At 38.7% G+C, this 23,480-nt stretch overlaps 1 protein-coding gene across 2 annotated transcripts; it reads left to right on the top strand.

Annotated features, from left to right (window-relative positions):
• Positions 1-895: 895 nt before the first annotated feature.
• On the top strand, positions 896-23,117 carry sult4a1 (sulfotransferase family 4A, member 1). Of its 2 annotated transcripts, none has more exons than XM_036577642.1 (7): positions 896-1,185; positions 10,947-11,077; positions 12,227-12,307; positions 12,924-13,050; positions 13,186-13,280; positions 16,333-16,471; positions 22,148-23,117. In XM_036577642.1, the coding sequence occupies exons 1-7, from the start codon at positions 1,017-1,019 to the stop codon at positions 22,258-22,260; spliced, it is 855 nt and encodes a 284-aa protein (XP_036433535.1). In that variant the 5' UTR covers positions 896-1,016; the 3' UTR covers positions 22,261-23,117. The 2 variants fall into 2 exon arrangements, with proteins under 2 accessions (XP_036433535.1, XP_036433536.1); XM_036577643.1 differs by lacking the exon at positions 22,148-23,117 and adding an exon at positions 21,399-21,868.
• The last annotated feature ends 363 nt before the right edge of the window (positions 23,118-23,480 follow it).

Genomic DNA, 23,480 nt, shown 5'->3' with positions numbered 1-23,480 from the left:
CTTCTAAGAACTATTATAAAGCAATGTCTCAGTCATCAGGCAATTTATATATACCTAATTCATCTGTAAGGTAACTCTTAAAAGCACTGAACTCTTTGGACGTCTGGTTCCTATCACCACCACTGTGAACAATTCTGACTTGGTATGCTACTCTAGAACGGAGCTTTTCACACCAAACCACTCTGAATGACTTTGTTCACATCTTAACAGCTGTATTATGTAGGGCTTTAAGAAGTCAGAAGCAAAATAATATATTAGAAGAATCAGCAAATAGAAAAAAATTAAAGCAAAGACTGGCAGAATATCACTGCTGTCAGAACAAAACCTCATATCTACATTTTTATTGTTTTTCAGTTTTTGCCATAATTTGAAAATGCCTGTTGCCCTTTATATTGTGTGTAAGTTTCATGGTGAACAGAGCAAAAAAAACAAGCAATGTAAAGTTATTAATTTGGTGATACAAGGCTTTGTTACGACAACAGCGATAAATATCCAAATATATATATATATATATATATATATATATATATATATATATATATATATATATATGTGTGTGTGTGTGTGTGTGTATATATATATATATATATTCGCCAGATTGCGGAATTTTGATAGGCTTGAGAGCCTCTTGATTGGCTGCTTAACACTTTGCTTGTGGATTTTATTATTATTATTTATTATTTTATTTACAGAATGAACTCCACAGAATTCCCCCTTTAACGTTCAACAGTAAACAGCCACCTCCTACAGTCTGGTGCCTCCGTGTTACCTAACAGGGCAGAGGCAGTGAGGAGGATCCGCCCGCTGCTTCTGCTGCTGCTGCTGCTGCTGATGCTGGTGGAAGCCCCACCGATTACATCATCACGGACCAACGTGATTGGCTGACGGTCCAGGCGCTCTGCAAACCAGCACGTCTGCGCCAAAGCATCGACACTACCTGACATCAAATGCCTCTTTTTCTATCCTCCAAGTGAAAAAAAATCCCCGAAACTTTTTTGTTTGCGTTCTCTCTGAAGATGGCAGAAAGCGAGGTGGACACACCGAGCACGCCGATAGAGTACGAGAGCAAATACTTCGAGCATCATGGAGTTCGCCTGCCTCCCTTCTGCAGGGGGAAGATGGACGAGATCGCCAACTTCTCCCTCAGAAGTAGCGACATATGGATCGTTACTTACCCCAAATCAGGTAAAAAAAACCTTCATTGGGTTGAAGGTCTTTCATCTCAGCTATACATCGACGTCACTCTTCACTGCGGGTGCGCGCTGTAGGCTCGTGTCGTTAAAACGTGCTTTACTCCCATTCCTCGTGCCATAATATGACAAACGCATCACGTATAGATGAAATGCATCGTGCCTGAGGGATGAAGGGGCTGTGGATTTGTTATTATGGCTTATTTACCGTACTAAAGCCTTTTTTCTGACGCAGCACATGCAATATTTGATATATCCCTGTTTCTGTAACCACTATGCATTTTGCCTGTAGATTAATGTGGTGAATCACAATCAGTAAAACCACATTTTGTTGAGGAAACTGTTGTGGAGCTCTGGATTATCCTTGTTTGGACCTTTATTAGGTTTAGGCCTGCATACAATGTCATTTGTGTCACTCAACTTTGACAAAGCATGTATGATTAGCTTTTCTGGTTCAAAATTAAGTTTATTTTCTGAGATTTATCGTGCAGACAAGAGTGTATGTGTCGATTACTGTGTAGAACAGCACAGGAAAATGTAAAGCTCTTTGCTAGGCCTGCTGCAGAGAGGCTGTGTTGACAATCGTCGAAATGAGGCGGGTTTTCTTTTTTCTTTCCTACCCGTTTTCCGACAAACCCCGCCCTCTGCGCTAGCAGGACTTATTAGCCCCATGTATCAAACACAACGCCAGATAGAAGTAGCATAATCTGATCTGGCCTATGAAATCATTTTCAAATATTAATATAAGCCTGTTTCACAACGCGCTGCACTACAACCCCCAACATGCACTGCAGCATAAAGTGCATAATGCAGTGTAGCTTCTTTTATTGTGCATAATGTTGTGTACTGTAGCCTATATATATATATATATATATATATATATATATATATATATATATATATATATATTTTGATTTTGAACAACTCAAGTGGTCATCAAGAAATATTTCAAGGTTCACAACAACTGCCTTTATTTTGATGTTGGTGTTTTGGTGTATTTTGAATAAACAATGGCCAGTTCAGGTTATAAAAAAATGCTATTTAACAATCAAATAAAAACACAGATGTTCTCTGGTCCACAGATTTGTAGAAGTTTTTTAATATGGCCCTTTTAGTGGTTGAGTTTGACACCCCTGTATTAGCCAGTGCTAGTGCAAGAATGGGGATGCTAGTCAATCCTAATGGGTGGGTCTAGACAGGCCCAGTTCTATGGGGGTGCCAAAGCACACATTGAATATCTGCCCCTTCTGTTGAGCTTTGGGGAAATCTTTGCAGCCTGACAAACTCCTAGCCAACCCTGCTGAAAAAAAGACCATGGTTACCATTAGAGACCACCCAGATAGCAGACAGTTTTAGGCCGATTCTGGCTTTTCTATGTGAGTGTTGGTTGACTACCGGGTAGGTGTTAGGCATGCGTGCCAGAATAGGGCCAGATCCTGGACAGCTTCATACCGTTGTGCCTCATGCCTACATTTCTGGCGTGAACATGTGGACCATTGTTGGGCCAGATTGGGACCACATTTGGGCCATACCCTATAGTTCTACTCACTTTACAGTGTGTGGGCCAGATCTAGGCTGAGGACCCAGCCATGTACAGGGCCAGAACAAACCAAGAATGTGGCCCACAAAGAATGTGAGCCAGACAAATTTTGCTAACTGGGCACTAGTTTCCTGTAGGACACCTTTAGATCCTTTTAGGAAACCATCAAATGCATGTATAATCAATCACAGAACACCTGTTAAACCATTAGAATCCTTTACACTGCAATATCAACCCATCAGATAACACCAGTAGTGACTATTGGACACAAGGACCACTATTGATTTTCAGCAGGGAAGAGCTGTGCGGACAACTTTTTACTTGCGGAGGGCTCTGGTAGTGTAGCATGAAGATTAATTAATCTACATAGATAGCATTTGTATGTCTGATAACCCTGCTAAAAAAGAGCACAGGCCTAAGCTGGTTTATGCTAATCTATGCTGGTCATGTCACACTGATTGACCAGTATACCAGCATCCAAAACACAAATCTTATGCAGGTTTTTCTGCTGACCAGCTATGCTGACCTGTGATGGTTTTCCAGCAGGGAAAACCCGACATGTTGTGTGATCACTGCAAACAGAGTGCTGTGCTGCAGATAACATCCTCTATTGTTAGCATACTGGATATTTGCTAATCACTGATAGCAAGAGGATATTGGACCACTGTTGGCCCGCTGATGGCAAAGCTGGCAGGCCACTGGTGATTTGCTCAGCATTTTCCGGGCGGCCCACTGGTGGTTAAGCAGAGTAATAGACAAAACAGTTGGGACGGGGGCATGTTTACCACTGTGTTGCATCACCACCTCTTTTGACAACACTACATAAGTGTTTGGGAACTGAGGAGACACTGCTGTCGTTTTGAAAGTGAAATGTTTTCCCACTCTTGCTTGATAGAGGATTTCAGCTGCTCAGCAGTTCAGGTCTCTTTTGTTATATTTTTCATTTCATAATGTGCCAAATGTTTTCAATGGATGACAGGTCTGGACTGCTAGCTAGGCATTTGGACTTATTTACTATGGAACCATGCTGCTGTAATATGTGCAGAATGTTGTTTGACATCATTTTGCTGAAATTAGCAAGGCCTTCCCCGAAAAAGACATTGTTTAGAGAGCAGCACATGTTTTTCAAAAAGAATACACCACAGCTCTTCGCTTTGTTTTCTATTCACCTAAAGTTCTACTAGATGAACGCAAAATTAACCTCTACCAGAAGAGAATCGCCTTCTCTCGTCCCTGCATCCTTACCCATTCGAGTGAACTGGCTTTTTTGCCAGCCAAATTTTACTCATGTTTGGTGACACCGCAATTAATCGTCAGCTAAAATTTACATTTACGCAAAAAAGTAAAAACAGGTCTCCACTGGTCAAACTGGGGGCGCATTTTAGTGAAGAGTTTAAATGGAAAGTATATCCAGATACATTAGCAAAATGTAAACCCAGATTAAAGCTCAGGTTAAAATATGATCTGATTTCAAACAGCAAAAACAAAATGGTGTTCCTTTCCATCTCCTTTCACATCTTACAGTATAGACACAAGGCCGTACAGCAAAGATCTGACACAGCTGATAATGCGCTTCCTGTTTTACAGGCCTACAGGAAACTGCAGATACATTATAAAGTGCTCTCAGCACTTCTTCCACCACCTGCGCATTTAATATGAGTATTACAGAGGAAAGAACGCAGTCTGGTTCCCCTGAGCCTCTCTGCACACTCTCAAAGTGATCAGACGCAGCTGAGCCTGAACCTGATCCGGAGGAGTCAGAGACAGAGGCAGACAGAGAGGAGAGATAAAGAGGAGGGCAGTGAGGGCAGACAGCAAATGAGAGAGAACTTGGCTTATTTCAGTGAGGATAATGTCTCTGCAGACAGCAGGTTAGCAAATACTGGATGTGTCATGCTAGTGGCTTTAGTAAATCAGCCTCTAGGTCTTAAAGCCCCTGTCAACCAGGGCTGCGTTCAGCCCCGACAAAACATGGCAAAGCGTTTATTTAAATGGAAGCAGTGGTGCGCTGAACACTCTGTTGTGTTAGGCATTGAAAATGGCAGCTGAGAAGGCCATTATTGGTGTCCTTATAGCTTATTCCATTAAAACACTCACAATACAATACTTACAACGAGCACGTCTTCTAACGTCTTCAATTGTTGCATACAACAAGCTGCAGCGGCTGCCTTTGTAGAGGATCCGTTGTGGGCACTGCCTTTTCAATACAGTAGGTTTATATACATGTTACTGCTGACTGCTGACTGGGTAACACCTCTGACACCTATCAAACAAGAGAATACGTACCTCAAAGCCCATTACACACCATTTTGTACCGTTTCGGTGTTCAACCCAGAAATCGTAGCAAACCAGTGCATAATGTTTTGCAACTGAACATGCCCCTGGTTTCAAATGTTTACATTTTTGTTTTAATAGTAAAGATATGCAGTAAAAAAAGTGTTAAATTCAAGAAATATACATACATTAATACAATTTAATAGTAGATAAATGCTCTGAAAATTTCAAGCTATATCTGCTCCTAACTGTGTGGGCATATCAGAATGCAAAATGATTGACAGTGATGTCTCCTAAGTCACATAAACAACCAGGCATCTGTGGTCCTACACTTTTGAGCCACCCCCCCACAGAAAAATAGAGCACTTCGCTCTTCTTGGCTGGTCTTTGAATTGTGAGTAAAAAGTGAGTGCAAAATGGAGAACAAGCTGTCTGATGGTCCTTTATGAGAACTTTCAAGAACTTTCATCGTATGATGGGTAGATCACAGACATATCGTGTCTGTAATCTGAACTCACAGCTTGCTAGCTAACTGCTGGGTCATGCTTCTAAAACGGAGGACACACAAGCTGCCATTACGATTCATGTCTGCGGACACTGTGGAGAGTTTCTTTTTGTGACTCACGCGCCTAAAAAGTACAACTGTGGGAAAACACTGTGAGCCTTGATGTTGGGGGAGCTAAAGTCATACTAAGCTAATGTATCATTTTATTCCTACAGTTAAGGTGGGCCACTAGCTATCACACTCTCGCAGGTGAAGTTAATCGCTTAGAGTAGGATCCTGCAACACAAGTAGGAAGCAGCATCTAGCTACGACACAAATAGTGGTGTAAACTTTCATAACAAGCACTGTTTACGAATTTAGAACAGCTTAAATAACCGTCTTGCTGGAGGTTTTGTCTGGGACGCAGCGGGAGATCAATCAATTTAAGGGGTATAAGTAGCTGACGTATACATAGTGCTAACTCTGATTGTTACTTGAGTAGATATGACGTCACCTGAGGCAAATTTAGTCCTGCCAATTTAAACATGGCAAATGGCAGAAAACATAGTTTCCGAAAACTCTCAACAGAAAAGACAAATAGCATTCCTTCTCTGCCAGCTTATAGTAAAACATCACAAAAACTATAGGTAATATTTTGAAGAAAATCATGAAAATTAGTAAACAGTAAATGGCTTTAAAATAGATGCACAGATGAACATGAATGCATAAAGTAAAAAGAAAATTCATAATAAATTTAGGGAAAAAATGAAGCAGCATCAAAGCTTTCGGGAAATCCTCTGTATCTCCAATCCATCAAAGCCTGTCAGTTGATATGATCTAGTCATAAAATTGTCAATTGACAATTTTACAATTGCATCACAATCATCAGCTGCCTTTTTTATGACATCTGACATTACAGGTAGTTACATATCATCACTATCCAAAATGATGAATGGACCGATAGAAATGCTCCAAAATTGTTTGAAATAAAATCTCTTCACATTAACTTACATTAAAAGTAAAGCATGTTTTCAACTTATCCTTTTGACATTTTGGAGATACTTGTTTTCTTTGGATAGAGATGACATATATAGCAAATATGAGACATATATATAACCCCATGTCCTGACATTTCATAAAAACATTGTGTATATGTCGGGGTGAGGATGTCCGTTCTTGATACTTATGCTAAACCTGTTCCTGTCAGTGCAATGGTGATTTTCCATTATAGTCTTGACTGTAAGCCTAGGACTAGGCTTAATCTTGTAAACCACCTCACAGTGTCTGAAAAGTAGTCAAGATGGAACTTTTTTCAATAAATGGATTTTAGGAATCCAATTCTGCTGAGTCACCTATTATATAAGTGTTTACTACTGAGTTACCAAGCACTTTAAAATACACATCTGCAATATGAGCAGAGAATAGATCATTACCACACTAGTCAGTACCATTTAGTGGTATTAGCATAGTCATATTCTTACAAATGGCTCTGCAATGAAATGTAAAAGTGAACTGTCAGGTTGTAATTTCAAGTTGTGTAGTTTCTCCACTGCTTGTAAGCTGGTTAGTCAGATGATACCAGTGTTCGAGAATTACAGCTGAATAAAACCTTGTGACTCTAATTTTTCTGTTTTTATTTTTTATACTATTTTTTGACACAAAATGCCTTTATGTGAACAGTTCACAATGAAGGGACCAAAAGAAATCACTTAGGATAAAATCATGTTATAGAAATGTACAATAAAGTTCTTTTGTAAAGCTACCATAACAAGGTTTTTTAGGAATTGTGAAGCACATGTGTTATTTCATGGCCTGTCAGCGGAGAAGGGAAAGGGGATCGAACTCACGTGCCACTGTTTACATTTGAACATTCGTATCTGAGTCACTGAAACAGGATGGCTATACACGATCTAAGTACATTATTTAAAACCATTTCTATGATTGCCAGTTAGTCAGCAAAGAAGCCCAAAGCAGGCAACAAATCATAACACTTCCACCACCATGCTTTACAGTTGATACTATAGCCAAACAACTCTATCTTTGACATTGTTCCAGAAGTCCTGGTCCCTGTCTAGATATTTTTTAGCAAGCTTTAGCCTTGGCCTGGTGTTCATTTTAGACAGCAAAGATGATACCACACACTCCAATACCAAACAGCAAACCAGACCAGATATCTGAGATTAAATAAGACAAGTTCCTCCAAGATATTCTCTAATGGTGTTCTGATCATTAGCACCTGATCAGGTGCATCTGATTTCAATTTGACACATTTGAAGTAGTAATATATGTAAAGATGTACTGACTTTTTCCACATGGGAAAATTGCATTACTGAATCATATAAAGGATGACCAATAAATAAATACTAGTTCTAAAATATCACTTGTTAAATTATATCACCTTTATGTGTCAAATCTATTGATATCTGCATCTCCAACTATGTTGAAAAACATCTAAACAGTCTAAACTTCTTCACATGACAGTATAATGAATGAAGGGAAAGGGGATCGAACTCACGTGCCACTGTTTACATTTGAACATTTGTATCTGAGTCACTGAAACAGGATGGCTATACACGAAAACAAACACTTAAAACTCTCTTACTTTTGCCAACAAGCATGTTTACAAGAGCACTGCAGCACAATCAGTTCTTCATTGCAATGTCAGTGAGGCAGAGAACATCTGCAAAACTGTGGTGTTTCTTGAGGGCTTTACAAAGTAGAGCGGAACGTTTCTCAATAAAGATTTAGTAATAGGTTTGTGCTTTATTTCATGGAAGATTGTCATTAAGTAGGAACACCCAGGAATTAAACTTTCTAGGAATGGCATTGCATGCAATCTCCTCCTAGTCTTTGTAATGTGTATTTTCGAGTGGTTGCATGGCTCTGTTTGTGACGGTTCTGTTGGGTGCTTGACTTTGTGTCTGAGAATGTGAGTATGAGTTCACATGTGTTTTGGCCTAAAGCCCACATTATTGGCTCATTCTGTCTTCCACGTCTAGAATATCAGCCAATGAGAACACACAATAAGGATGAAGAAGGTGTTTTTCTCCCCAAAGATAGGAGGTTATATAAAGAGATGTTAATAATTAATAATGTTTAATGGGTTTATTATAAGTTTTGTCCCTTTATACTTTACAGGCTTTTGTAGTTTTACTGCATATTGGATTGTTGCTGTTTTAGCTATGTATACCACATGGCCTGCTTATTGACTAAAAAAAGTAAAGGTTAAAGGTCACAAGTTTGACCGATGAACCTATGAGCCTACATAGATCTCGCTTTATCTCTTTTTGGCTCCCACTTTCATGAACACACATAAACACACATGCACTTTCTGTTTTTATACAATGCCATGATGTGTCCCATACGTCCCACCTATATTACACATTTGTTATATATGTTAAAACATATTATAATACACATACGTACTGAAGAAATCTAGGTGATGACTGGAGGCATCGAGGAGAAATCTAGAACCAAACCTGTGTTCTCCTAACCAGATTATATCAAATACTTTTTAAAAACATGATATTTTTGTCTGTGATGGACGGGCGGCCTGTTTCCTGCCTTCCACCCAATGACCGCTTGGATAGGCTCCAGCACCCCCCCACAACCCAGGAGGATAAGCAGCTTAAAAGATAAAAGATGATATTTTTGTGATGTTTTACAATATTAATACTTATTTGTATTTATGATATGTATTATTCATTCTGTTTATTTATTTTATAGTACAGTGATAGTGTTTTGAAGGACAAAACCACTCAAGATTAATAATTTTAAAATAAGCGACCCTTATTAGTCCCACAACAGGGAAATTTCACCTCCACATTTAACCCATCTGTGCAGTGAAACACCACATACACTAGGGGGCCGTGAGCAGCCCTATCCACAGCGCCCAGGGAGCAGTTGGGGGTTAGGTGCCTTGCTCAAGGGCACTTCAGTCATGTACTGTCAGCTTAAGGGATCGAACCGGCGAGCTTCCGGTCACAAGGCTGGTTTCCTAACCTCCGGCCCATGACTGCCATAACAAGTCTTAGGCATCTAAGTACATTATTTAAAACCATTTCTATGATTGCAAGTTAGCCAGGCTCCTAAGGCAGCAAAGAAGCCCAAAGCAGGCAACAAATCATAACACTTCCACCACCATGCTTTACAGTTGATACTATAGCCAAACAACTCTATCTTTGACACTGTTCCAGAAGCCCTGGTCCCTGTCTGGATATTTTTTTAGCAAGCTTTAGCCTTGGCCAGGTGTTCTTTTTAGACAGCAAAGATGATACCACACACTCCAATACCAAACAGCAAACCAGACCAGATATCTGAGATTTATCTAAGACAAGTTCCTCCAAGATATTCTCTAATGGTGTTCTGATCATTAGCACCTGATCAGGTGCATCTGATTTCAATTTGACACATTTGAAGTAGTAATATATGTAAAGATGTACTGACTTTTTGCATTACTGATTTATATAAAGGATGACCAATAAATAAATGCTAGTTCTAAAATATTACTCGTTAAATTATATCACCTTTATGTATCAAATCTGCAATCTATCAAATCTATTGATATCTGCATCTCCAAATATGTTGAAAAACATCTAAACAGTCTAAACTTCTTCACATGACAGTATAATGAATGAGTATTTTCTTCTATGAAATCATATTTTTTGCCGTGGAAAAAGTATGCATAGCCCCCCCCACACACACGCAATGTATTATGCTGTGACGGGTTGCTATAACCACTGTAAATAATAAAATAACATAAGAGGATTTCTGGTATGACCGAATCTGAATGCACTGTTTGTGAATTTATGAAGACTCTGTCATTACTTATCCGATATTAAGTGTGTTTAGTATAGCCATGTCCCTGTTATGATTTAGGACAAAAATGATTTAATTTATTTCATTTTTAAACCATGCAAACTCATTTCCAAGTGAATGTCAATATATTTCAGCATGTCCTGTACCGCATATCTCCAGGCCTTTGGTCTTCCAAGGAGTATGAAAGACATTCGTTTCTCAGAATATCTCTCTTTGTCAACTGTCAAGAAGGGCGAACTCTGCTATGAGCAACCTCAATATTTAGATCAAAAAGCTAAGCTAAAATATATGGTAATATAAGTGAAATAATATAAAAAGAAGGTTAATCTTTGCATTTTTAGCTCATGGTCTACATACAGCCTCCTTACATTTACACTATAATGCACTGTTTCTCAACCCTGGTCCTGGAGGCCCACTGCCCTGCACTTTTCAGTGTTTTTCCAGCTCCTAGCCCACCTGATCTAACTAATCAGCCCATTATTAAGTCAAAGTGGTTGTGTTAAAGCAGAAAAGCACAAAAACATGCAGGTCAGTGGGCATCTAGGACCAGGGCTGAGAAACACTGCTATAATGTATATAATGTATATGTACACAAATACATAATATATGCTATTGTTTTTTCTTATTTATGCTCACAAAGGCACGAGTTTGTTGCAGGAGGTAGTGTATCTAGTCAGTCAGGGGGCGGACCCAGATGAGATTGGACTCATGAATATTGATGAGCAACTTCCAGTGTTGGAGTACCCACAGCCTGGATTAGATATTATCCAGGTATGTTTATACACACACTCACACACACACTCATACACACACATGTAGGGGTGCTGTAAGGGGGGCAGATTAGGATGATTTCAATGGCCTCGAAAGGATCCCGAAAAGACAAGCCCACAAAAGCCCACAAAGACATGATTCTTAGTTGAAACGCACCATTTATTAAATAATAAATTAAGGCTAGTTTATATACAGAGCCAACGGCAATGTCTAGTCACGGTCTGTAAGAAGAAGCAGCCTTTTGTTTTCAATTCGAAAACATCAAATGAAAAAAGAAGGAGAGCAAAAGCAAGAAAGACAGTTTTTCAGAGGTGACTTGTAAAGATATACTGCAGATGTTAATAGAAAGAATGCTTATGCTATATAACTGCAGCTCTCAGATGGAAGTGATGCAACTGAGCTGACTAAACAAAACCCTCATGACCCACTGCTTTTCACTGATAACTCAATAAGTAATGATGTCATGTCCTCTTGACTGCTGACATATAAAAGTTTAACGGTAAAGTGAAGGAGAATCAGAAAGTGGTCTTTTAAAGAACATTCTGTAGCTTCCTATTCTGTCTCTTGGCCTGGGGAATGAATGAATTAAAACAGAACTTCTCCATTTTTTCACAGCTGTATAGGGATAAGGATGTTTATGAAGATTTTGGGCTTTGATTAGTGCATGTGTCCTATAGTCAAAAACAGTTCATTAAAGAGTTTTACTTCAGCAGCCAAGATGCATCACTTTTAAAAAAAAAAAGTGACCATTTCAGTTTTGGCACCAGAACTGTGAAAATAACAGTTGGAATTATGGAGCTAAAAAAAGAGAAGGGTCATTTTTCAAAATTACTTGGAAAAATGTCTGGTTCCATTGACTTACATTGAAAGTAAAATATGTTTTTCACTTCTCCTGTAAAGTTACCATTTTGGAGATACAAGGTTTTGTTCCGACAGCAGTGATATGCTACACATCATATAAGTAGAGTGTTTAAATTGTAAAATCTAATAATAAACACAGGGTTGAGCTTTTGAATTATGTGTAACTAAATGGCCAAAAGGCTTTTCCACAACTGTAGCAACTGATTAACAGCAGGTCAACCAGGTCAGCTTGACTTGTCAACTGTGTTGAACTAATGCTGCAGTTTTGCTTTTTATTTGATGCTGCAGGAGCTGACATCACCTCGCCTGATCAAAAGTCACCTGCCCTATCGCTTCCTCCCCACGGCCATGCACAACGGGGAGGGCAAGGTGAGCTCTGGCTTTTGTAGGTTAGCCCTGAAAAGTAGAGTTATTATTGTTGGTTGACAGTAATAAATAATAGTACATTCAGTTTACATTACATACACATTTTACATTTACATTCTGCATCAGCAGGTCTGAATCTGCACTTGTGTCTTTTTTCCATTTATTTCAGTGTCAGAAAATGACAGAAACATGGCAAAAATGTAAAGAATAGTTTTTCAAAATGGGACTGTAGCAAGACTGTTACCTACTTTTCATTGCACAATGTTTTCAAAGTTGATTTGAAGTTAATTCAAATCATAATTCTGCACAATGTAGTATTGGTTAAGGATATGATTAAACAAAAGGTAAGAACAGATGTTTCAAGCTGTAGGCATCACAGAGGATACACACTCTATCTGCACTACAGCTTAAATTTCCTTCGGTCAACTGTATTATTATTTTTTATTTTATAATTTTTTTATATTATTTTAATATTATTACTATTATTGAATTTTTTTTCATGAAAATAAAAAATCTAATAATCAGATAGGAGGGTTAATGCACATATAGCATGTAACTGAAGATACTACTGGTCACCACAGTACTAGTGCCTTAGTGTGTATGCGTGTATGTGTTTCAGGTGATCTACATGGCCAGGAACCCCAAAGACCTGGTGGTTTCCTACTACCAGTTTCACCGTTCTTTAAGAACCATGAGCTACCGTGGAACCTTCCAGGAGTTCTGCCGACGCTTCATGAATGACAAGTGTGAGTGAGCCATACTTTCATAAATATGCAGTGGAAAAAACTGATGGACTGTGTAAATTTAGCTTGAAACAAATGTGCAAGCACAGCAAGGAACACCATATTCACCATGCTCTTTCTCTGTTTCTGCACCTGCAGTGGGATACGGCTCCTGGTTTGAGCATGTGCAGGAGTTCTGGGAGCATCGCATGGACTCAAATGTCCTCTTCCTGAAATACGAGGATATGTACAAGGTACCAACAAGCCTCAAAGGCTGCTCAAACTTTGTCTACAAACCTCAAATCCAAAAAAAGTTCGGATAGTAAGTGAAATGCCAAAAAAAAAAACAGAAAGTAAACATTGCAAATCCACTTTAACCTGTGTTCAAAGAAAAGCCCCGTGCTTTAATACCTGTTTTAATAAACCCTCGTCCACTTGGCCTCATCATTTTTCGGGGGAATCCCCAGTGCCATTTCAAGGGCCGTTCCATCACTTTATTAGCTTAAGTGAGAGGTATTAGAGAGCGAGGGATCAAGTGAACACCTTTGCCATCTTCAGCAGCAGAACTTGCCCAGAGATCATTGCAGCCTGATGCATTTCCCTTTTCAAGCCTGATAATAATGGAGGACTAACAAACTACTCCATCTGTTATACATGAGCACTGATACAACTGCATCACTTTACTCTTCTAGCTGGTTCGTTAGCATGCTAAAGGCTACATGGCTGACAAGAACAAAGAGAAAGGCACTACAGCACGGCTGTACTCCAAGGTTATAGCCAGACAAATCAATTACTCACTCACATTATGTATGTTATGCTCAAACTTCTTAAAAAAGGTTTTGTATTGCAAAGTTTGCATGGCTAGCCAGTTAGCTCATTGAGGCTAACCTGTCGAGGGCGAGTGGATTCCGTTTGATTCACTCCTCACTGTCACCTACTTGGCTTCTGATGCTAGTTACCACTTGTGTAACACAGGTGTGACGCACATCCACGTGCTGAGTCGAGGAAATGCTTTTAATGCTTTAGCTTATCAACTTCATTGTTGTTTTCGTGAATATATCGCTGTTGTCGGAAGAAAACCTCGTATCTCCATTTTTGATATTTTCAATTTTTTGACATAATTTGAAAATGCCTGTTGGCCTTTACATTGTGTGTAAATTTCATGATGAATGAACTAAAAGAAATGACCAAAAATGACTCGGAAAAATGTCTGGTTCCATTGACTTACATTAAAAGTAAAGTAGGTTTTTTTCCTTCTCCTGTAAAGTTACCATTTTGGAGATACAAGGTTTTCTTCCGACAGCAGCGATATGCTCATTGTGAAACTGATGCCTGCATATTCCAACAAAATAACCCCAAAAACGCAGCTTGCTAATCACTGCTTTCTGTTTTATTAGCATATCACATACATCCAGTGGTGGACGAAGTACACAAATCATGTACTTGAGTTAAAGTAGAGACACCCAAGGTAAAATATTACTCCAGTAAAAGTAGAAGTTCCTCCCTTTAGACCTCCACTTGAGTAAAAGTACAAAAGTATTTGCCTTCAAATGTACTTAAGTATCGAAAGTAAAAGTACTAAAAGATCAATTATGGCTCTAATGTCCTATTACTTGCTTCATTAACTCATTTTAGGTGAAAATACTCCAGTGTCACTCTTGGTAAACCAGTCTTTTAATAGAATGTCATTAATTAGTGACGCTGATGTCTATTAAAATCATCATAAGCACAAAACACTGAAGGCAAACAGTTTCCATCAGGTAGAACTGAGTGGCTCTGAAATAACTTTTTGCAAACAAGCAAAGTTTCAGTTTAAGATTTATTTGCAACTTAATTACAAGTTTAAGTTTAATAAAAACTTGCTTTAAATTCAGATTCACAAAAGAGTTTTTTTCTTTACTATATTGCATCTGTAGGTCTCTGTTCATAAACATAAACTAGCAAAAACAAATTTACTATAAAATGAAATAGTGTTTGTATAAATTCAGAAAAAAGACACGTCAGTCACAACTGCATATGTGTACATATTTCTATATTGTGGTCTATTTACACAAAGTTAGGTTAGAGTCAGGAGTTTCTTCTTGGAATAGACACTTCCAAACTTTTACGCTGTTATACCGTATGCTTGCACTGGGTAGGCATGTCCAACAGGTCAAAACAAGCTCAAAACAAAGTGTGCGCTGTGCCGTGATTGGTGTTCTTGCTTTGTGCTTCTTTTGTTTTGACATGTTACATTATTATGCACACATAAGACAAAAGGAACGACAGATTTCTCATAATGTAGTGGAGTAAAAAGTGAGATATTTGACTTTGAAATGTAGTGGAGTGAAAGTAAAAAGTCACCCAAAATGGAAATACTTCAGTAAAGTACAGATACACAAAAAAACTGCTTAAGTACAGCAACGAATTACATTTACTTAGTTACTGTCCACCACTGCATACATCTTTCCATAAATCTATACACTGAGGCTGTAAAACACTCACAGGCACTACTCACACAAATTTATGGCCTGAATAGACTGAGAAGTATGCAGACTGTCTCAACTGGATGCTCTAAATGTTCTAAAGCGCAGAGGCTCTAAAAGTTGTTATTTTTGAGAATAGCGTTATAGCTTATGAGAAAAAGCATACATTTAAGCAAACATTGTGTCTATTTATATTTATCTATAAGATAAAAATGGTGAGACAGTACAGAGTCCAATGCTGACATCTACACACATGCACAGAAGTGATACTGCAGTGTCATGTGCTCCAGGAGAACGTGTGGTTCCTATATGTGAACAAACAGCTCAGAGCGAACAGGCTGTTCCTGAACACACTGTGCAGTGTGTGTCTCACTGCTGTGAGAATGTGCACAATGTATGGAGTGGGTCAAAGGTCAGAAAGTTATAGAAGTATGGAAAGGTCAAAGAAAGGTTAGGGTTGGATATACGGTACTGTGCAGAAGTTCTAGGCTCCTAATCACATTATTTAAAGCTATTTATCTTGGCAATAAATTTGTATTTGCTTGTAATATATATATACATATATATTGTTGCTGTCCAAAAAAAAAGTATTTCCATTTTTTTTGTTTTAGTTTTCTGCATAATTTGAGCTCAGCAGCTGTCTTATACTTATAAAGAAGGTTTTTCCCTCTCCTGTAAAGTAACCATACTGGAGAAACCTTTTTTTTTTGGACAGCAATGATATATCATTGCAATAAATGCAAATAAACATGTAGAATTAGTGTAGAATTACAGTGTAGGCCTTGTTGTGTCTATGTTTCATGCTCTCTCTCTCTCTCTCTCTCTCTACCTCTCTCTGAAGGACCTGGGCACGCTGGTGGAGCAGCTGGCGCGGTTTCTGGGTGTCTCGTGTGATAAGGCTCAGCTGGAGAGCATGGTGGAGAGCTGCAATCAGCTGATTGAGCAGTGCTGCAACTCAGAGGCTTTGTCCATCTGCAGGGGTGAGAGAGAGAGAGAGAGAAAGAGAGAGAGAGAGAGAGAGAGAGAGAAGGAGAGAAAGAGAGAAAGAGAGTTAAAGAAATAAAGAATGATTAAGTGAATCAAAGAAAGAACTGACTACTGGCAGACAGGAAAACCTGGGTTTGATTGGTCACTGTCCATCTGCAGAGGTCAGAGACAGAGATAAAGAGATAGAGATAAAGTTAAAGCAAGAAAGGGAGACAAAGAGAGAGAGAGAGAGAGAGAGAGAGAGAGAGAGAGAGTTGACTGTCGACTAACTAAAATGTAGGTTTGTTTGATCGCGGTATCACTGTCCATCTGCAGGAGTGAAAGAGGGACAGAGATAATGAACCAAAATGAGAGAGATTGAAATAAAGAAAAAGGTTAAAGAAAGAAGGAAAGAAAGAAGAGAATGTTGGCAGATTGGAAAATGGGAGTTTGATTGGCTGCTGCCCATCTCCAGGCGTCAGAGAGAGAAAAAGAGACAGATCTTAAAATAAAGGAAACAGAGTAACTGAAAGAAAGAAAGAAAGAAAGAAAGAAAGAAAGAAGGAAAAAGAGAAAGAAAGAAGGAAAAAGAAAGAAAGAAAGAAAGAAAGAAAGAAAGAAAGAAAACAAGAAAGAAGGAAAAAGAAAGAAAGAAAGAAAGAAAGAAAGAAAGAAAGGGAGAAGAAAGAAAAAAGAAAGAGAGAAAGAAAAAGAGAAAAAGAGAAAGAAAGAAAGAAAGAAAGAAGGAAAGAAGGAAAAAGAAAAAGAAAGAAAGAAAGAAAGAAAGAAAGAAAGAACGAAAACGAAGGAAAAAGAAAGACAGAAAAAAAGGAAAGAAAGAAAGATAAAAAGAAAGGAAGGAAGGAAGGAAGAAAAGGAAAAAGAAAGAAAGAAAGAAAGGAAGGAAGGAGGGAAGAAAGAAGGAAAAAGAAAGACAGAAAGAAAGACAAAGAAAGAATTATTGATTTAATGAGTGAATGAAGAAGAAAGAAAAAGAAAGAATGAATGAACGGAAACAGAAAGATCAGCTGATGGTGGTCAGACTGAGAGGCGTGTGGGTTTGGCAGGTTGCTGTAACAGGGGGCGCTGGGTTCGTTCCGCTGGGCTTTTCTGTGAACACTGCGACACTGCTGAGAGCTCTGGGAGCTGATGTGACCCAGAACCTTTGGCTCTGTTTATTCAAGTTCCCATCATATACATTGTGGCATCTATTTTCAGCAAAGGGACAGAGATGCATGCCTGCAGTGCATACCAGCATGTGGCCCCACTCATTTCACAATGACTGGACGCCGTCTGCCCCTTAACCTTGATCCACCCTGCCGTTCACATACAAATACAATCCAGGATTTCAGGACAAAGGTTTAAATGAAAGGTTGAGCTCCTGGTTAAGTGTGCGGGTAGATCAGCTCTTTGGATACAGAAAAAGTCCTTTGCATACATGGTCAATAGTATAGCCAATATCAAATGATATGGCAACCAGCTGCACAGCTTTTCTGAGTTAACTCAATTTAAAGGCCACTCAAACTTCTTAGCTCAGTAAACTTCTATTGACTCACATATTCAGTACTTTTGAGTAAACAATACAGATTAAGTACTCAGTTTCTCCCTCCCCCAACTTGGTCATTGCTAATTCACACACACAGGCTTGGACCCACTCTGTTGCAAGATGCTCCCAGGCTGGGAGGGTGAGGGACGAGTGCTTCTTCCTTTCAGACTCTCGACCACAGAGGGCTGTGGTGTTGCAAGGATTCAAACTCATGATCCCCTGATGATCAGCTACTCAAAAGCTATATAAGCTTTATATCTTCTTTTAAAAAGTGAGAAACCATATCAAAATATTTAATAACACAATAAAATCCTCACGTTGAACGCAGGTCACGCTGTTCTGAGTAAATGTATCTTTTTCTCCTTTCTTGGAATATGTGACGTTTTGCGGCTTCCAAGTAGTCCAACTGTCTGAGTGCTGAGTGACCATCAGGAGGTCATTAGTTCAAGTCCTGGTGCAAACAGTTTTCTGTGGCCAGCAGTCTGAGAGGAGGAGGTTATCAGCCCTCGTCACCCCCCAACTTGGGGTTTCCATGTGATGAGGGAGTCCTAACCAAAAACTTGTAGAGAGGAGAATTGCCACTCTGTAATGTCTTCCAGGTTTCTCAAACGCTAGAGGGCGCTCCTGAGCGAGTCCAAAATGAATGGGTTAAGATGGAGCATTTGAGCAAAATCATAGTTTATAAATGTTTTTTTAATGTAAAAGAATATCATCAAATAGCACAAAACATTTTAACACCGCTGTTATATTTTTAAGAGCTTTTAAACTCCATTTACAGGAGTTTAAAACGGTGCCTCATGTACGTTCATGACGTCTGTGAGCGCGAACAGCCAATGAGCTGCTCCGCTCACCAACCACTCAGCACTCAGTAGCAGTAATGCTTATGTCCTGCTGCCCAAAACCCATTTGCTGCAGAAAGAACGAAACATACAGGTGAGTTTTTCTTTGCTTTTTTAGTGAAACACATCCCTCTGCTCTCTTAAATTAAAGGAAAGTTCTGTATAAGTGATCAGAAACTATTTTAACTTTTCATTTTTAGCCGTTGAGCTCCATTTACACCCATTCATTCAGGATTCGCTCGCGGGCACCCTCTGCTGTTGTGCAGTTCTGTTTTTGATATAACGGGGGAATTAGGGGGGCCAGGCTTCTCAAAAATGGGCTCTGGTCCTAACCTCAGTGTGGAAATTCATAGTATCTGATTGCATCATTAAGAAGACCACGTCACCATTTTGGAGGCAAGCTGTAACTCTGACTGTGCTCTGATAGAGCTTGTCTTATCATCTTTGCTGCATTTACAACCCTGCAAGTGGATAAAAACCAAGCAAAACAGACAGGAATGACCACTAAAGAGATTAAAAGACACGTAGATGCTTTAGATGCATCTCCAGAAAACCCTACCAGAAGATTTGTTAGATTGGTGGACTGTATCTGTATAGCCTGCACATCTCCAGAGTTCAGAACATTCCAGTAAAAACTAAAAAAAAGTGGCTACTAAAGCTGCCAAAGCTCTTAAGTAATAAACTCACACATACATATTAAGCTTAAGTAAGTTTCTTATTTGAATTTTCAGTTCCACCTTAAATGGTGCTGCAGTTACACTGAGGCGCCTTAAATGTAGAATGAATTTCGAAAGTTGGTGAATACGAATTTAACATCGGCGTTCCAAAAATAAATGTATCAATTTACCTCAATAAATGATCCTTAATCAACAAATACTTCAAACTTCTGCTTGGAGATGTTTAACTGTTACCAAGCACTTAATGTGCAGCACAGCAAAGCTATAATCAGCCTTTGGAGCTGTTGAACGCACCTCACTGCCTGATCTAACGCCGCATCCCACACTACACACATCTGTACTTCTACTACACCAATGAGTGCACTTCTAATGGTATATGCACTATTTTCTGCATACTGTGTAGTGTGCTAGTATGTGAATTGTAACGTGAAAATAATAACACAGTGGGGAACCTGAGCTGTTTAGATTATGGCTTTTGTTTGTCGTCACTACAACCACAAATCAAACAAAATCAAGTCAGTACACTCAAATACACTGACTAACATGCTTTAAAAATTTTAAAAGGTCATAATTGAAGTACACCAAAATTTTGTTTATCTGAGCAAAAAAGACTTTAGATACTTTGAAGATACTTAATTTACTTTCAAGTTACATTCAACTAAATATCTACTAAATTGACCATAAATTAAACCTGGCTTTAATCCTAATCTTAACCTCAACCCAAAACCCCTAAACCCAAACCCTCACCCCAGTCCTAGCCCTAACTCTGGTCCAAATCCTAACCCTAACCCCACCACTGTTTAGAATCAACTGAGTTTCAATAGATAGTTTGTTTATTTGAACATCTGTAGATGATCTATAGGGGACTATAGTGGACTATCCTAATAAAGTGAAACAGAACTTCTTAGTAAACCAAGAAGTTTGAGTTAACTGAGTAAAGCTGAGCAGCTGGTTGCCTTATAGTTTTAACAGTGTATGCATTTGATGACTCATCTCAGATGGTAGTTATATAAGGCAAGGAACTGAGTAATTGAACTCCTGTACTGTTAGAAATAAAGGTTCTGTTCAGGTACATTTTTCGTTTGTCAAGGTACAAACAATATAAATGTGCCCTCAAAGGTACAACAGTGATTTTAAGGTCCAACTGTGTACCTTAAATAAGTTTTATATATTTGTACCTTTTCATAACCGAACGTTTTAAAACAGAACAATAAAATAAACGCCTGGAGACGAGACGGGGTGTGTGGAGTCAGTACAACTTAGAAAACATAATTTCAATGGATTATGGTTCAGTTATGTTCCCTGACTAAAGGTACTGAGATGTGCCCTCGAGGGTCGCACCCCAGTGATAGGAGGGGTGCTGCCCCAGTGACAGTTTACTACCTTTTTTCTGAGAGTGTTTGCTGGAATATGTCCTGTATGTATTTGCATGTAATCTGGAGTATGTTTTGGCATAGAGTCCGTTTTGGCTTCACTGCCATCACCTGGTGAAAAAGTGTAATGCTTGTTTGATTTGACTCACCAATTAATTTTGTGCTTTTGAAAACATTATGTTTATTAAAGCCTCAGTCAGGAACCATAGAGAAAAGCAGACTATTTCTTTGTTCACTTGCAGAAAAGAAAACAGCACTACAACATTATACAACACTACAATGTGCATTAATACACTTCTCTATGGCTGTGCCAGGCTGGGGTTTTAATATGTTTGATATGAGTTATTTTAAATTTGACATTATTTTTATATGTTATTGTTAATGTTTTTTTCTTTTATTGCTTCCTTGTTATCATTGTTTTCTGCATTGATTGTTTTTATCATTTAATCTGTTTGTTTTCTGGTGTTTTTCATGATCCTTTTGTCTCATTGATTTTTTTCCTTCAGTGCATGGATTCTTTGCTTGACTTGATGGTGAGAAGTGATGAGCATGCTGTAGGGTCTTAGATAAACAGTGAGCATGGAGAAAGAGAGAAAGGGAGAGGGGGAGTAGGAGAGAAAAGGTGAGTGTCAAGGAGGTAGAAACTCCTAGCAGTAGTGGTTGCATGTGTTCTAAAAATCAAAGTGGCTGTGGGTCCATAGATTAAGGGCCTCAGTTTTATTCTGATAAATCTGACCGATTCGCATTTATTCAGATGAAAAAGCACTTTATCCCTTAGAAGTGTAGAATTTTGGTCATTTTCTTATAATATTTCAGTGTAATCACATAATTACATCATTAATTATGTAGTTAGTTACATCATGAATTACATACATTCTATTAACATTCTAACATCTGACTTATTGTTGTTTATTTCAGCGTCGAACAACAACAGAAACATAGCCAAAATGTAAACAATGTTTTTTTTTTCAGGAAAATAAGCCTATAGTAACTTTACATCCACTTCAAATCACAATAAGATGTCTCTTTTTCTACTGGCAAACACTAATGTGGTAACAGTGGAAAGTTTCCTCCCTTTCAATAGTTTTGCAATGCTTGTTTCAATAAGCTACAAGTTACCAGTCATATTAAAATCATATTACCAGCCAAAACTGCAACTTCTAAGGGTTAATAAGACTTCTGTGATGTGTTGGCTCAGCTGATTTCAGTGTAAAGGCTCCTCTTTTGTTAATTCTCCGTCTGTATGTTGCTTCAGGTCGTGTGGGCCTGTGGAAGGACATCTTCACTGTGTCCATGAACGACAAGTTTGATGCTGTGTACCGACAGAAGATGGGCAAGTCTGACCTGACCTTTGACTTTGGTCTGTGAAAAAGCCCCATGGCCACTGGACTCTGCCAATCAACCGATCAACCAATCAGACCACCTGCTCTGCTTGACACAATCTGCACCTGCTAGAATGGCCCATCCGCTAAAGTCCATTTTACCTGTCCTCGTTTCTCTCATTCCATCTCTGGCTTGACTTCGCTTAACATGTGTTGTAAGAAGGTGCTCCTAGGTAGAGGTCTTGAATCAGCATGGCACGGGTAATGTGAGAACGATATACCTGATTCAAGGTCAGTGCGTAGGGGCATTTCCTGCCCGGAGCTTCATCTTGTGTGTTTGCAGTGTGTTCGTGTATCAGCAGTGCTTTAGCCTGGTGACAAGTGTGAGTAAAATGCTTGGTGCATTGCAGATTGTATAGAGCTTTTCCTACAGTATACAGTCCTAAAAATGTGTATTTATCAAAATATGGGAAAGAAATTATTTATATTCTGTACACCAAAACCTCATTACAAAAGTCGAGAGAGGAATTCCAAGCTGTTTTTGTTTGGTTGATGTTTGAGTTTCTTCAGATTTGTGTAATGATTGGCTAGTTGCTGTATTGTACACACCAGTGGCGGACTGTGACCTGTGCTAATTTCTGCTACTACCCCTATGGGATTCTAGTAGTATGCTAGCGCTAAGCCAACAGCGATTCATATGAACATGAACATTTGAAGCTTATAAAACACATTCCATGATTCTATTTGAAGCTTATAACAGATGTTAACTTATATGTTATAAGAGTTTTACAGTTACAACTGAATGAAACACTTTGGTCTGGATGTATCTAGGACTTCCAGAAGGCCTAGAGTGACAGGTTTTCTTGGTCATTCTACAGAAACGTCCACTTTTTTATGTATGCACAGGAGTCACTGGTGTTACTGATCGCCATTGGTGTTACACATAAGAAAGGTAACACCAGAGACAGTAACACCAGAGACAGTAACGCCAGTGACATTTTTAATGAAAAATGCATTTTACAGAATAACTGCTACATAACATCAAACCACATGTTGTCAATCATGGAATATCCACTAAAATATGTAATTTAATCCATTTGTGTTCTATTTTTTCACAATTACCTAAGAATAAAGGAGGTCATACCAGTGACTTCAGCTAAAAGCTTCATATGAAATCATGAGCTAAATGAGAAAATCTCTGATAACTGAAAGACACAGTGGACGCACCATGTGCTTTTCTTCATAGATCCTTAGAAAATAGGTGAA

This window comes from Colossoma macropomum, unplaced genomic scaffold (genome assembly GCF_904425465.1).
Source record: "Colossoma macropomum unplaced genomic scaffold, Colossoma_macropomum, whole genome shotgun sequence".
Taxonomy (NCBI): domain Eukaryota; kingdom Metazoa; phylum Chordata; class Actinopteri; order Characiformes; family Serrasalmidae; genus Colossoma; species Colossoma macropomum.
This window is presented reverse-complemented; position numbering and strand designations above follow the sequence as displayed.